This window comes from Manis javanica, chromosome 5, assembly GCF_040802235.1.
Source record: "Manis javanica isolate MJ-LG chromosome 5, MJ_LKY, whole genome shotgun sequence".
Classification (NCBI taxonomy): Eukaryota; Metazoa; Chordata; class Mammalia; order Pholidota; family Manidae; genus Manis; species Manis javanica.
In genome coordinates, this window is record NC_133160.1 from 9,058,568 (window position 1) to 9,073,387 (window position 14,820).

Sequence of the window (14,820 nt, forward strand, 5' to 3'; positions counted from 1 at the left end):
GCTCTCTTTCCGAGATAAGGTTTCAATAGGGGATTAGTAAAGTAACAGCAGCATGCAAGTTTTTTCAGATTCAAAACCAAATAAATCCCCAAATCTGTCTCTGACAAAGGCAGAAACTTAAAAGAAGCTGTGGGTTTTGGTTGCCCCCCCATATCCCCACTGAGGGGGTTGGGGGCAGGGAACGGAAACCTCACACATGGGCATTCACAGTAACAGTCTTTCTTTTCATAACACAGAATCAGCGGGTCCCTGCTGACATGATCTTCCTGAGGACATCAGAAAAAAATGGTAAACATCTGGGATCGATTTTGAAAATAACCATTAACCTTTCAGTGGTAATTTGGCAAAATAATCATTTGAAAATGGAACAGAAGTAGATGATCATATTGGAGCCGTGGAGGCGAATCAAAAACATCTCTTTGAATAGAGCAGCCTTAAAAGAAATGTTTTTGGTGCTCACAGGTCAATAGATTTTGATCATTACAAAGATAACAGTTAGTCGGAGCCACGCGGAGTCACAGCGTGAAGTCACACACACGGTGGCTACGATTTCCTCTCCGGGCTGTATTAAGCTCAACTGCAGGACTTGGCCGGTGAGGAAGTGTGTTTAACAGAATCCAGCAAATCCTTTTTCTTCTGAGAAAATACCGGGAGATGGGACAGTAGAGAAACTGGGAAGAGAGGTAGGTGGCCTTTTCGGCCCTTTGCTCATGAGTGGCAGGGCCGTGCCCGCCCGCGCCCATCAGTTTATTTATTATTGTAGCCCATTTGGGCTTGAGTGAACTGCTCAAGTCTCTTATAAGACCCTCCGCACTGCAGTTATTTCACCGTCTGCCCTCCCCATCAGTTCACTCAAATCTTTTTATTTTTTGTTAAGCTGTTCTGGGGGAAACAAGGCTGTTTAATCCCTTGCCTACAGGCACAGTCAGAGATCTCTGAACCTCTGGAAAAACTGCATTTGTAATCCTTTGAGGCTGCTGCCACCTATTTTATTATGAATCTAGCAAAAGTCATATGAAATTTTATACTAATACATTGATTTGGAGAGAGAGAGATGGAAAACACTAGATGAAAACAGTCTTCCTGTAAAAATTACAGCTTTGTCCTCAAATTGGTTCTTGTGTCCTAGTCAGTGAAAAATGGAGCATTATGAGTGGGTTTGGGTCCCTGAAATACTTTCCTGTTCTTCGAAAAAAAAAAAAAATAAAGTCAATAAATAAAGATCAGAAGTATTTTTCTTCCTTTATGGTTCTCAGAAGCCTCAACAGCAGTGTCAGTTCAGTACATTCTGGGTCTGATGAACTATATATGTAGCTGGCTCATTGCTCAGACTTGTACAGCAGACTGAACTCTGCATCCATAATGGGTGCAAGCCAGTAACAACAGCAGACAGTTGGAAATACTTTCAGGGTTCTGAGCAGTTTGCATGAATCAGGTCTTCAGTCCACAGCATGAAGTTGGTGCCCTTATCTTCATTTTTACATTCTGGGTAAGTAACTGCCCCAGAGCACACAGCCGGTAAGATCCAGAGCTGGACTTGATTCCAGAAGGTCTGATTCCTGATACCTGTTTGTAACCCCTGCCCAGAACAGGCTTGAATGCTGGTTCCCTGTGGCAGCCACTGTGCAGGAGGTTCTGTCACCCCACTGACTCATTTCAGCAAGTTTGTGGGGTCTGTGTTTCTCCCCATTTTACAGACCGGACACACTGAGGCTTAGGGAGGTTGAGTGACTAGCCCAGGCATCCACAATGAGTGTGTGGTGCAGTGAGGATTTGAATCTAGATTTTATGACCCCAGAGCTTATGGAGGAAATAGGAAATGGGGTGTTTATTTTCCCTTTTGGTTGTTGACTGCTGATTGGTTACTTTTACAAAGACCAGAGCAAGAACTGCTCAGAGCGGCCAAGGGAAGGGTTCAGAATAGCAGGTGAATGGATGGGGCCCAACTTCCATCCACAGGGTCCTGCTTCCTGCGGACAGACCAGCTGGACGGGGAGACGGACTGGAAGCTGCGGCTGCCCGTGGCCTGCACGCAGAGGCTCCCCACTGCCGCCGTGAGTCCCCTCTCTGTGGGCGCGCAGCCCAGCAGCTGACAGTGCAGGGCTCTCAACCTCCTCCACCCTCGGGGGCCAGGCCTGGGATGCAGATGTGAGCGGGGCTGGCCAGGTGGTACGGGGGCCCGGGGGTCTTGAGTGCTTGTGGTTTCTGAGAGATGTGGCCATGCGCAAAGCAGACCTGCACCAGGGACGGAGCTCTTCCCGGGGATGCTCTGAATCTCAAACCTCGACAGGGTGCCTCTGCTAAAGCTGCAGCGTAAGCCAGAGTGTGTCATTCCTCTGCTGAAGAACTCCAGGGGCTTCTCCCCCTGGGACCTGATCGAGTAGTCCTCGCTGGGGTCCTCAGGCCCCACATGACCTGACCGTCTGCTGGGGCGCTGACCTCAGCTCCTGGCCCTCTGCCCCCTGCTCCAGCCACAGTGGTCCCTCCATCAGGCATATTTGCCCTTGCCGTTTCCCATACTGAGAACAGTTGTACGCAGTGTATGTCTGCAGGGCATCTCCATCATGTTATCTGGGCTCTGTGCACAGGTCTCCTTATCCAAGAGGACTTTTCTGTCCACCCTTTCCTGGCATCACCACTCCACTCATTTCAGGGTCATGTCTTCAAGAACAGAGTTCTGCCTGGTGTGTTTGCTGCTAAATACCCAGTGCATGGAACAGTGTGTGGAACAGCACTCATGCCCTCTCTGAGGGGGCAGTCTCAGTAGTTGGAACCAACTGTCAGTCACAGCTCTCCAAGGTCCCCTACTTCCTCACCAGCACTCATGCTGTGACTTGTAGAGTGAAGGGAGGGAGCCAGAGAGTGAGTTTAAACACAAGCCGCAGGGGTTGGATGTGGCCTGTGGACTAGGTCACAAAATCACAGAATGTAGTTTCATGGCCCAGCAGTGGTCTAGAAGGGTTAAGCCGGACATGTGAGCACTTCCCGGGCTCGTTTCCTGCTCCTTACCGTGTTCTGTGAGGAAGGGGTGGGGGGGAGATGGTTTTGTGTCCGTGTGGTCAACAGTACACATGCCTGTAGCCCTCGTGGCTTGTCACGGCCAAGAAGCAGTGACAGAGCACTGTTGTCACTGTGAAACTTTTTTTTTTTTGAGAGGGCATCTCTCATATTTATTGATCAAATGGTTGTTAACAACAATAAAATTCTGTATAGGGGACTCAATGCACAGTCATTAATCAACCCCAAGCCTATTTCTCAACAGTCTCCAATCTTCTGAAGCATAACGAACAAGTTCTTACATAGTGAATAAGTTCTTACATGGTGAACAGTGCAAGGGCAGTCATATCACAGAAACTTTTGGTTTTGATCACGCATCATGAACTATAAAAAAGTCAGATATGATTATTCATTTGATTTTTATACTTGATTTATATATCACTGTGAAACTTTAAACTGGGGTTTCTCTAAAGTAATGGGTTTCAAGCTGTGGTCAGGAGCCCCTGAGAACCCTTAGAAAGCACCGTCCTGCCCCTGAGACAGGCTCACCTCATGAGGGGTTCTCATGTTATCTGGGCAATGGGTTTTATTTGCTGGCAGGATTTCTTTAAAGAAAGGCTGTTTCCTGAAAGTGATTTGACAGACTCTTGTTAAGAGACGGTTGAGAGCCAAGACTGCGAGGGTGCTTGCTGCCCTGCTGTGCTGCGCTGCATTATTTGGTGTGCACCTTGCATGCATCACCCGGTTTAATAAACTTCTCTTTTGCCCCTCGCCTGCCTCAGGCCTGGGCTGGGGTCCAGAGCAGACAAGATACCACCACCGCCATCTCTGTTGCCAGGGAACTCTCAGCCTCCATGGGCCCAGGGCCTGAGTGGGGGCAGCATTTTAATAAAGTTGTAGATTAAAAGAGCTACACAAAAAGATTACCTGTGCATATATTCTTGTTTTTTAAAAAAAAAATCCAACCATATGGAAAGCTCTGGAGGAAAAAGTGAGAAGTCTTACTCGTAGCCTTTGTCCCAGCTTCCCCCGGGGCATCATGTAAAGTTGGTAGTTGTCTTTCCAGGTCTTTTTCGGCATGTTTCTTACAACTATACAGCTGCACACTTGGTGGTGGGTGTGGTTTTACATAAATGGGATCATACTGTATTTATTACTCTGCAATTCTTTCCCTTCCATTTTGCATGTGTCCCCGGGCCTTTCCTTATCAGGACACAGAGGCTGCAGAGCAAGTATGTGTGCACACAGGTCCTCCTTGGTCGTTAGCAGAGAGTTCAGGCCCTGCCCAGGGGCTGGCAAGTAACGTCTACTCCCTCTACTCCAGACCCTGTAGCCAAGGGGTATTGTGGCCTGAATTTGACTGGCTGTCTGCTTGGAGTCTTTTTTTTTTCCCAATTTTGTTTTTATTATAATAAAGGACACATAAAATTTTTAAGTGGCCAGTCCAGTGGTGTTGAGTACATTCCCAGTGTTGTGCACCCATCACCCCCCTTCATCTCTGGAAGTCTTCGTCATGCAAAACTGAAACCGTACCCATCGAGTAACACATCTTCCCCCAGCTCCTGGCAGCCACCACCCTACTTTCTGTCTCTGTGAGTTTGACTGCCCTGGTACCTCATATAACTATTTGTCTTTTTGTGTCTGGTTTATTTCCCTTGGCATAATGTCCTCAAGCTTCAGCCATGCTGTAGCAGTTGTCAGAATGCCCTTCCTTTTTAAGGCTGAGTAATATTCCATTGTTTGTATTCACCATATTTCGTTTATCCATTCATACATCTGTGGATACAGGTTGCCTCTATCTTTTGGCAATTGTGGATAATCCTATGAACGTGGGTATCTAAGTATCTTTTTGAGACCCTGCTTTTAATTCCTATCGAATAGATTCCTATTCATATGGTAATATTTAATTTTTTTTGAGGAATATACCCCTCTACTGTGTACTGCAGTGGCTGCACCATATTATGCTGGAACCCTCCCACCAACAGTGCGCGAGGGTTCCAGTTTCCCTACATTCTGAACACTTCTTTTTGATAGTAGCCATTCTAATGGACATGAGGTGCTTCTGTCTGTTTTCCACCCCTCTGCCCTTTCCAGGGCTTTGCACAGAGTAGGTACCCAGTAACCATTTGTTGAATGAGCATGTATTTTCATTGTTGTAAATCTTGTAAACAGGAGCATAGCAGAGGGGAGCTGTGCCATCAACCAGCTTGGGAAATGCTGCGTAAACACAGATGAGCAGCTATCTTCACAGTAGAGTCTCTCAAGGTGTCTTAGGATATGTTGTATGTGTGACTCCTAAATTCACTTAAGAGAAGAGTTTCCTCTTCCCACCTGCCCTGTAATTTTGAGAGCCTGTTTGTTGTTTGGGAAATGTAATTGCTTTTGAAAAATAGGGGATGCCTCCTGAAACCTCTCTAACCATAAACTTTGTTTTAACTCCACAATGTCACATCTGTTGGACAGGATCTTCTTCAGATTCGATCGTATGTCTATGCAGAGGAGCCGAACATTGACATCCACAACTTTGTGGGAACCTTTACCAGAGTAAGTCATCTTAGCTTAACATGGGATCCTGTTTTAAGGAGTGTGTTAGCGATGAAGGCCTGCAAAGGAGGGGGTGAAATTCCCTTCTGAAGGCCCCATCTTGAAAGCTGACCTACTGTTTGTCAGTGAGGTTGACACAACTGGGATTTTCCTCCAGCCTCTGAGCAGCTGCAATTAACCTGACAACTCAGAGCCAAGCGTTACTACCATCACTGTCACCTCCGATGTTGGAAAGCAGCTACCCTTTTCAGTTGAGGTGATATCTTCTTTCACTCAGACAAGTCCTGTCTGCCACTGTTACAATTACTGAGCCACTTCCCAATCTTTCAGAATAGAAAATAAAATAGAATTTAAGTTGTTTTAGGATTGTGGCAAGATGCATTTATAGATCCCAAACTGAATTGTTCATGTTCCCTTTCAACGAGCCATAGAACTGGCTGGAGAAGGGCTCTTTCTGTTAATTTGGCTTCTATATTTAATTCTTACCTTGTAAGATATTTCTTCCATGTTAAAAGCCTGCACGTCTTAAATCATGAACTGGCATTTTCAAGTATTTCCATGGAGGAGAGGGAAACTCCAAATAGTTCATGAGCTTAACCTTCCTCTCCCGGCTGTGCTGTCATCTTCCAAGAGGGACTGATTGTCCTGCCCGCTGTCGTGGGGGAGCAGGCTGGAAAAAGTGTGGGTCCTTCCAAAAGCTCAGCAGGTGAGTGTGCGTCCATCTGATCTCTTCCAGGAGGACAGCGACCCTCCAATCAGTGAGAGCCTGAGCATAGAGAACGCGCTGTGGGCCGGCACTGTCATCGCGTCAGGTAAGGGTGCGTTTTAGAAGGAGTATGTTAGCAATTTGAAAAGGAAAGAAAATCCTTTTGTGCAATTAGAATAATCATCTGTCGGTTGGGAAAATTGTCAGTCAAATGATGTTTTCCACTTGTTCCTGCCCCTCCAGGGAGTTACCCTGACATCTAATGGCCCCTCGGACACTTGTGGGCATCTGGAAGAGAAGCTGCTCTGGCCTGTGGACTTTTCTGCAGCTTCCACTCTGTGAATAGCCCTTAATTGCCACTTCAGAGTGACATTCTAATCTGTACCAGAAATCGGCTCAGCCTGGACATTCTGGCTAGATGTCGTGTCCATGGGGGCTGCTGAGCTGGTCCTGCTGGTCCCAGGACCCTGGTGCACAGGAAAGGGCTGTGGGCCTGAGTTGGAACCTTGGTACTTAAAACACCAAGATGACATGGAAATTGGTATCTTCAGTTTTGAACATGGGATGAAACTCAGCCGAAGGGGACCCAGGGCTGAGTGTGCTCTGCAGTAGCCCCGGCTGATCAGTGGGGTGTTGCTGATCTGTCAGATACTGTGCATTACACACTGCATTGAACCTTCCCTGCAGTACCATGAAGGTAGGCGCTAGTGTTTTCCCCATTCTGCAGACAAGTAAACTAAGGTTCAGGGAGGTTAGTTCACTTGCCCAACAGCATGCAGCAGATAAAAGGCAAAGCAGGGTCTTGAACACCCACACTTTACTCCGGAAGCAGAACTCAGTGTGCAGCTGTTATTACTGTATTATGTGCATTATATAATAATATAGACTATTATTAACATGTAAGTCCACTACTGGCAACTTCCTGTCTTTACTATGGGAGTAGAAATTTTTATTCTTCCTTCAAACATGATATCTCCATCCTACCAACCTATTTTCCTCTGCTTGGTGCTGCTCTGAGGCTCCTCAGTACAGCAGCCAGGTTGCCGTCTGACTGCAGAGGGGAAAGCCAGCGCAGATGACCCACAGGCTACCACGGGTCACCAGCCAGAGACTCCCTCGGTGCCCGTGGACAGAGATGAGCTCTCCCTGGAGGTTCCGTGCCATGTTTCTTTTCCACTGCCTGCCTGTATTTGCAGCATAATCTGAAATGTCCGTCAATCCCCTTGGTGGCTAAAGAAGAGGGAAACCGGTCCTTAAGATTCTGCATGGCCACAGCACAGCCATGTCACAGCCACGGCCACCCGGGACTTGCAGCCTCCCTTCTCCCTTCTGCCTCTCCCCTGCCACTTGTCCGCCCAAATCCGTCTCAACTTGTTCCTCTTCCCAGTTTTTCTCACTTTGAAGTCATTTACTAATAAGTAATTCTTTTTAATCTTTAATAATTTGACTGGAAAATAAGCAACTTGGCTTGATTTGCATTTCCGGGATTACCTGGAAGCTTGGCATCTTTGCATATTTCATTTCTTCCTTTGTCAGTTACTTTTTGTGTCCTGAGGTCATTTTCCCACTGTGGTTCTCATCTTTCTCTTATTCCTGTAAGAGTTTCTTGTTTCAGGTATATAAGCCTCAGGCCCATTCTCCCCCATCCAATGTGTGTCATCTGGTTTTAAAAAAGATTCTGTGGTGTATTTGATATGTAGGAGTTAAAAAAAAAAAAGCTTAAGTTTATCCTTCTCCAGTCTGTTGTGTGGTAGACAGTATCTTGTTATTGGTTTTTTTTTTTCATTGTGAATAGGGGTGAGCATCTTTACATAGAAGCGATTTCTGTCCGAGGCCCTGTCAACTGACCAGTGATGGGGACCTAACTGTACCCTTTACTGTACCCCTTCTCAGCATGAAGCAGCCAGAGCGGTTGTTGCCCCCTTTCCCTAGCAGTAGCTAGGGTCTCCATCTGTAGAGGGGGGAATGAGACAGGGACCATGGGCTTAGAGTAGGGTGAGGGCCTCCGGAAAAAACAAAGCAAGATAATCCATTGTGAGATGTGCTTTGGCCTGCTGGGGGGCCCCAGCTTATTTTTCTAACTTTACCCAAGTGCTGCTTTTCTTCCTCCAGCCCTAAATAAATGATTCGCAACCTGGGCAATGTAGTAAGCAAGCCCAAACCAACATAGTAAAAACAGGAAGGATGCCATCTTGGAATTAGACTGCATTCCCAATTTGTTAAAAAGTATGTTACTCTTTAACAGACAGACAATAACTCAGCCCACCTTGGAAGCAAAGCAGGCAGTCTTGAGTGATAAGCTCCCAGAGCAGGAAGCTGCTATCCTGGGAAGAAATCAGAGCAATAAAATTCTTGTAAATAACCAGGAAGACTAATAAGAAACTTAGTGTTTCTTCAAAGGTAAACATTTTGGGACCATTTAGCAGGTATACATCCCTAGCCCTTTGTCTCTCAAGTGCCTATAAAACCCCAAGACAGGGTATGTGGGGGGGAATTGGTGAAGGGGGGAGCCTAGTAAACATACTGTCCTTCATGTAATTGTAGATTAATGATACCAAAAAAACCCCCCAAAAAACAAAAAAACCCCTAGACAACGCACCACCCCTGGGATTCTTGTCCCCTCCTGGCTTGAGCCAGGAGCTCTGTCCTGTCCTCTCGCTTTCTCTCTAAATAAGAGCCACTGCCTTGCTCTCCTAAAAAAAAAAAAAAGCCATTTCTGGATGTACTTTTAATTTCTCTACTTTTGATTTCTTCTTTTCTTACTAATTTGTAAGAATGCTTTCTAGAAGAAAGAATATTGAATTATCATCTTTCAAGTGCTGCAGACCTTTTTTGTCTGTGATGATCTTTGTTTTTTCCAGGAATAAGGTCTGTACATTGATGTAGTCGACATTTTCATAGAAACAGGACTATTCCATGAAAGGGCATCTACCTTAGGATTCACATGGCAAATGTGCCTCTTCTAATTCACAGTCCTGACCATCTTATTTCATATACGCACCCTAGCCAGCGCCATGTTCTGTTTGACTTTCTAATTTTTGCCCATCTGATGGACATTGAATAAATAGCTAGCATATTGATTTTCCTTTTCAAAGTTATTTGGGAAGTTGAATATCTTTCTTTGTATTCACTGTTCATTTGCATTTAAAAAAATAGATGTGAATTGCCAGTTTATGCTCTGTGCCCGTTTTGCTTTTGATGGGTTCATTTAAAGAAATGAGAGTCTAAGAATCTTTCATATCATAAGAATATTAACCTTCGGTTTGTTATCTTAATTGCAATTCCTATGTCTCAGTTGATCTCATTCATATTTTGGCACAAAAGTTAAACACTTTGATGTAGACAGACATACTGACTTTTTCTTTAGGGTTTCCAGTTCTTGTGACATGCTGAGAAAAATCTTCTCTGCTTTAAAATTATAGAAACACACCGATGTTTTCTTGGGGTGTTTTTATAGCTTCATTTTAAGATATTTGAATTTAGCTTGGTTTAAGGAGTGAAGTTAGGACAACTTACTGGCAAATGGGTCTTACCTCACAGCTCAAACCCCAAAGCTCCAGACGTGTGCACCCAGTTTGTGTTTGTGGCTCCCTGTAAAGAGCCTGATGGGGAATGGGGGCATAAAGTGAAAAAGCATACAGTATGGGATGGGATCCTGTGTCAAATGCCTGTCCCTGGGTGGAATGGAGAGAGAGATTAAGGAGGCCAGACAAGATGGGGTTAAAATCCCTGGGCTGTGTCGCATCTGGCAAAGCCAGGCCGAAAGTTCAGGGGTGCCTGTGATGTGCCCACCACCTTACCAGCCAGCAGTGTGACCAGTACACACTTCATTTCTTGCAAACAAGTATTTCTTCTTCCATCTTCTTCCCATTTATTGAAAGACAGCACATAATATAGAAAAGTACATAAATCTTAAACATAGCAGCAAAGCCTAGATCAAGTTATCAGCCCCCAGAAACTCCACTCAGCTGCCTACCCTCACTGCACCCCTGCCCACCAAGGGGTAACCATTGCCTTGACTTCTAATAGCCTTGATTTCTTTGATTGGCACTTGTCATGGTAATATTTCTATAATAAGTATATGTTCATGTATCTGTTTGGTTTTCATTCTGGTGATTTTTCTTCTTCCTGCATTCCTCCGTTCCATGCAGCAGACCTTTGTGAGTACCTGTGTGTAATAGTGGTAGGCTCTGTTCTAGGTCCTCGTGCTGTGTGGTGTGCCAAGAAAATCCTTGTCTGCATCCTCGTGGGATTTATAGTTTGCTCTGGACTTATATAAATTACAGAGGAGATGAGAGGAAATTCAGATGAATTACCTCTGAAGCCCATAAAAAGCAAAGTGATGTAAGTGAAGATTTGGAGAATTCTGAGCTGGAGGGAGTGAAGTAAAAAAGGCTCATCAGCTCCAATCTCAGATTAAGGAGAATAAACCTTTTATTTTTAAGACACTTTTTTATTTACAAAGTGTTTTGCTGCCATTCTCTTGTTTTGGTCTCATTAAATGAGGACATTTAATGAAATGAAGAATTGAGTCTCAGAGAGGTTAATCAACTTGCTTGAGGTCCCACAGCTTTGGAGAGGTCATCGCTTGTGAGGAGGACAGTGGAAGGCAGGTGGGATCTTGAAGATGGGAGAAAAGATTTCAAACAGTTTATCGGAAATGTAGAGTTAAAACGTGCATTTTTTTTCACTTGTCTGAATTCCTCTCTTATGTGCCTGGTGATGAAAGAGAGCGAGCTGCAATTCCACTGATCCAGAGGCATTGCCTGCCAGCCCTTCAGTGGGCGTATGTTTTAGAGTGAGTCTGAGGAGCTGGGCATTTCCCTTTTCCGTACCTGGCCTCAGTTTCACCTCCTCACTGAGCAGGCATCTAACTGACTGCACTCCGGTTCTGGTGCAGACAGAGAGTCAAATGCAAACCATTTCCTTCTGGTGCTCCACTCAAGAAACAGCCATTAAGAGTAATCTTAATCTGTGAGATTTTGCCTCTATGTTCCCCTGAGACTCTAACTCCTGGGTCTTGGTCACTCTGGTATTATCTGTTGGAAGCATAAAAAGTCAAAAAGGTTACCAGGCAGTGGTAGGGGTCCAGCTGCATTGGCTGGTCTCATCTGTAGAGGATGCAGTTGCCATGGTAACCCAACTGCTAGGCCGAGGGGGTCACTGGGGTGATGACAGGGAAGGCCCAGGGGCTTGGCAGAGCCTCGCCTGGATGTTACGGGGCCCAGTTCTTCTCAGACTCTCAGTGGTGAGGGACCGGTTTGTTGCCCCCTGCCCCTAATCTGTAGCAGATGAGTCCGTGGCCCCGCTGGGCACGAACAGCCTGCAGGTCACACCATGTGCACCCCACCACACGGGTGTGAGTGCCCAGCTGGCCTGTGCCCTGTTCAGTGGGACTTGTCCCATGGCTGCCTGCTCGGACGTCACAGCTGTGTCTGTTGCTCTAAATGTTGCTGAACGCTCACTCTCGGGGGTTCAGCATTTATCTTGTGCACCGGCAACAGGGGGTCACAGAGTAGCACTGACCCCGGGACCACATGTTGTGGACAGTTAGGAAGAACTTCGTGTGGTGGTCCTTGGAGCAGCCCGCTGGCAGGTGGGAGGGTTCGCTGCTGTGCAGGCTGCAGAGGGCGAGAGCAAGGAGGGATGGCAGAGGTGACAGTGTGGGCAGCGGGCTAGCCATGGAGAGGCTCAGGTCTGGAGATCTTAAAAGGGTAGGTTGGCCTGGGTGGGGACAACTGTGCCAGGCTGAGAGTGTGGCTGTCTCCGCATGGGTGGGTGATGCAGGGAGGAAAGTGGGCTCAGTGTCACCAGACCTTCTGATTTTCCAGAAGCCAGAAACCTCAGTTGTTTAGAGTGAGTCTGAGGAGCTGTGCATTTCCCATTTCCTTAGCTGGCCTCAGTGTCCCCTGCTTACCGAGTAGGCATTTAACTGCACTCTGATTTAAAAGTTGGCAACTAATTCAAGCCATGAAAGCAGCATGCAGAGCAAACCAGTGTACCTCTGGGCTGTGCTACCCTTCCTCTCTGGTAGGCTGGGGCCGGGGTCCAGATCTTGAGCCCAGGGAGGTGCTGGGGGGGAGAAAAGCCATTTCCAGCAGACCCTGAAGGCTTTGAGGGGGGCCAGCACCAGTGGGGGTACCTGCCCTTTGGGGCCCCTGTGTTTAGGACCTTCTCAATCCCCAGATGTCGGGTGCTGAGGCTGAGCCATGTCTATGCAGGAGTGAGTGCAGGGGCTGTGTGACCACCCCAGCTCAGCCCAGGTTCGGCTCCCACTGTCCCACCATCTGCCATGGCCATGGGCTTGCTTTTACTGGAGCCTGCCATCTGCTGAGGACATGGCAGTGAGCTGTCCCGGCATGCCACCTGCTGAAGGCCTCCCTGGAAGGGACCTCCAATGTGTGCATTAAACTTGGGGGGACGTCAGTGCCCTGTCCAGGGGCTCTTTGTCCACAAGACACCATCCCACGCTTCATCTGGGGGGCAGGCTCTTTTTTTTTTCACAATTTTTTTTTATTTTGGTATCATTAATCTACAATTAAAGAAAGAACATTATGTTTACTAGGTTCCCCCCTTCACTAAGTCCCCCCCACATACCCCTTCACAGTTACTGTCCATCTGTGTAGCAAGATGCTATAAAATCACTACTTGTCTTCTCTGTGTTGCACAGCCCTCCCTGTGTCCCCGACGCACTATACATGCTAATTGTAATGCCCCCTTTCTTTTTCCCTGCCCTTATCCCTCCCTTCCCACCCATCCTCCCCAGTCCCTTTCCCTTTGGTAACTATTAGTCCATTCTTGGGTTCTGTGATTCTGCTACTGTTTTGTTCCTTCAGTTTTCCTTTGTTCTTATACTCCACAGATGAGTGAAATCATTTGGTACTCGTCTTTCTCCGCTTGGCTTATTTCACTGAGCATAATACCCTTTAGCTCCATCCATGTTGTTGCGAATGGTAGGATCCGTTTTTTTTTCTTATGGCTGCGTAATATTCCATTGTGTATATGTACCACATCTTTATCCATTCATCTACTGATGGACATTTAGGTTGCTTCCATATCTTGGCTATTGTAAACAGTGCAGCGATAAACATAGGGGTGCATCTGTCTTTTTCAAACTGGAGTGCTGCATTCTTAGGGTGAATTCCTAGAAGTGGAATTCCAACTTAGGTCAAATGGCATTTCTATTTTGAGCATTCTGAGGAACCTCCATACTGCTTTCCGCAATGGTTAAACTAGTTTACATTCCCACCAGCAGTGTAGGAGGGTTTGGGGGGCGGGCTCTTTGGTCAGCTCTGCAGGAACCTCTGGGGTTCGGATGTCCCGCTGACTGCTGTGGTCAGAGGAGAGTCCGGTGCAGTGTTTTCTTTTCCAGCACAGACTACACTGTATTCCCAGAATCTTGCCTGAGAACTCCGCGGGGCTGGCTCCTTCTCACATTCCGAGTTTCAGCTCGGATGTCCTCAGCTCAGAGACTGCTCCCCTGACCACCTGGTGCCGGCCGGCAGCTCTCCCAGCCGCCCTCCCCCGCCTGTGCCTCTGCTTCATTTTCATCCCGTGCCTCCTGGTCACCATTTCTTGTTCCTTCCTGATTGTCTTCCCCAGTGTGTTGCGTGCTCTCTTACCATACCCTGAAGAGGGGAGACAAAGGTAAATTTTGATAGATGCTGCCCTTTTCCTCCACAAAATAGGTGGTCCCAATTTTACTTTCCAGCTAACAGTGTGTGTGACAGGGTCCATTTCTCCACCTCTTTGTTAACACTGGTTATTATCAGTCTTTGGAATTTTCTTTACTGCGATAGGGATAAAAATGGTTTATTTTGCATTTGTTTGTTCACTACTTTGAGCATCTTTTCTAATGTTGACTGTCCATTTGTGTTCCTTCTATAAATGGTTTATTTCTAGAAGGACTGATGTCATTCATTGTCTTGCTGGAAGATGGGAGGTGAGCAGGGAATCTAGGAAAGAGCTGTCAGGTGGAGAGACATTCCCCAAATACTCTAGTTGGACAAAGAACCTGAAAGGAATAATGTGCTCTAATGAGAAGGATGTGTGTTCATAAGCCTCCATAATAGGCTTTGAAGATAGGAATGTTCTAGGCACCTCGGGAAGCCTCTAAAGCCAGTGACGTAAAGGACAAACCCCCATCCACCCCCACCCACCTAAGCCTCTAAAGCCAGTGACATAAAGGACAAACCCCCATCCACCCCCACCCACCTTTCCTGCTGTCAGAGGCTGCTGGACCCCTTCGACGGGCCCTGACTCGAAGAACTTGTAGCAATAACGGAAAAGTCTGCACCTTTCCCACCCCATACGGCAGCTGCTAGTCACCTGTGGCTATTGAACGCTTGAGATGTGGGTGTGAAAATGGGGAACCATGTTTAGTAAACTGAATTCAAATTTAAACAGCTGCATGTGGCTAGACACTCCAAAACTGGTCAGCGTGGTCGCAGATCATCGGCTGGTCCTGGCGTGCGCTTCCTGACGTTTTCGTGGTGTGGGTGTTAGATTCAGGGACCGTCCTGATGGTGGGTCCGGCTCTTCTACCCGTAACTCCGCCTGTCTGTGTTAACCTT

General features: G+C 46.8%; 1 protein-coding gene across 6 annotated transcripts in view; it reads left to right on the top strand.

Moving 5' to 3' along the window:
* Positions 1 to 14,820, top strand: part of ATP9A (ATPase phospholipid transporting 9A (putative)) — a 114,813-nt gene that overhangs the window by 40,348 nt on the left and 59,645 nt on the right. For all 6 annotated transcript variants that reach the window (XM_073236433.1, XM_073236429.1, XM_073236430.1 and 3 more), the window contains exons 6-9: positions 237 to 288; positions 1,960 to 2,054; positions 5,461 to 5,541; positions 6,278 to 6,353. In XM_073236433.1, coding sequence (XP_073092534.1) covers positions 237 to 288; positions 1,960 to 2,054; positions 5,461 to 5,541; positions 6,278 to 6,353 — 304 coding nt within the window. The remainder of the gene's footprint in view (positions 1 to 236; positions 289 to 1,959; positions 2,055 to 5,460; positions 5,542 to 6,277; positions 6,354 to 14,820) is intronic.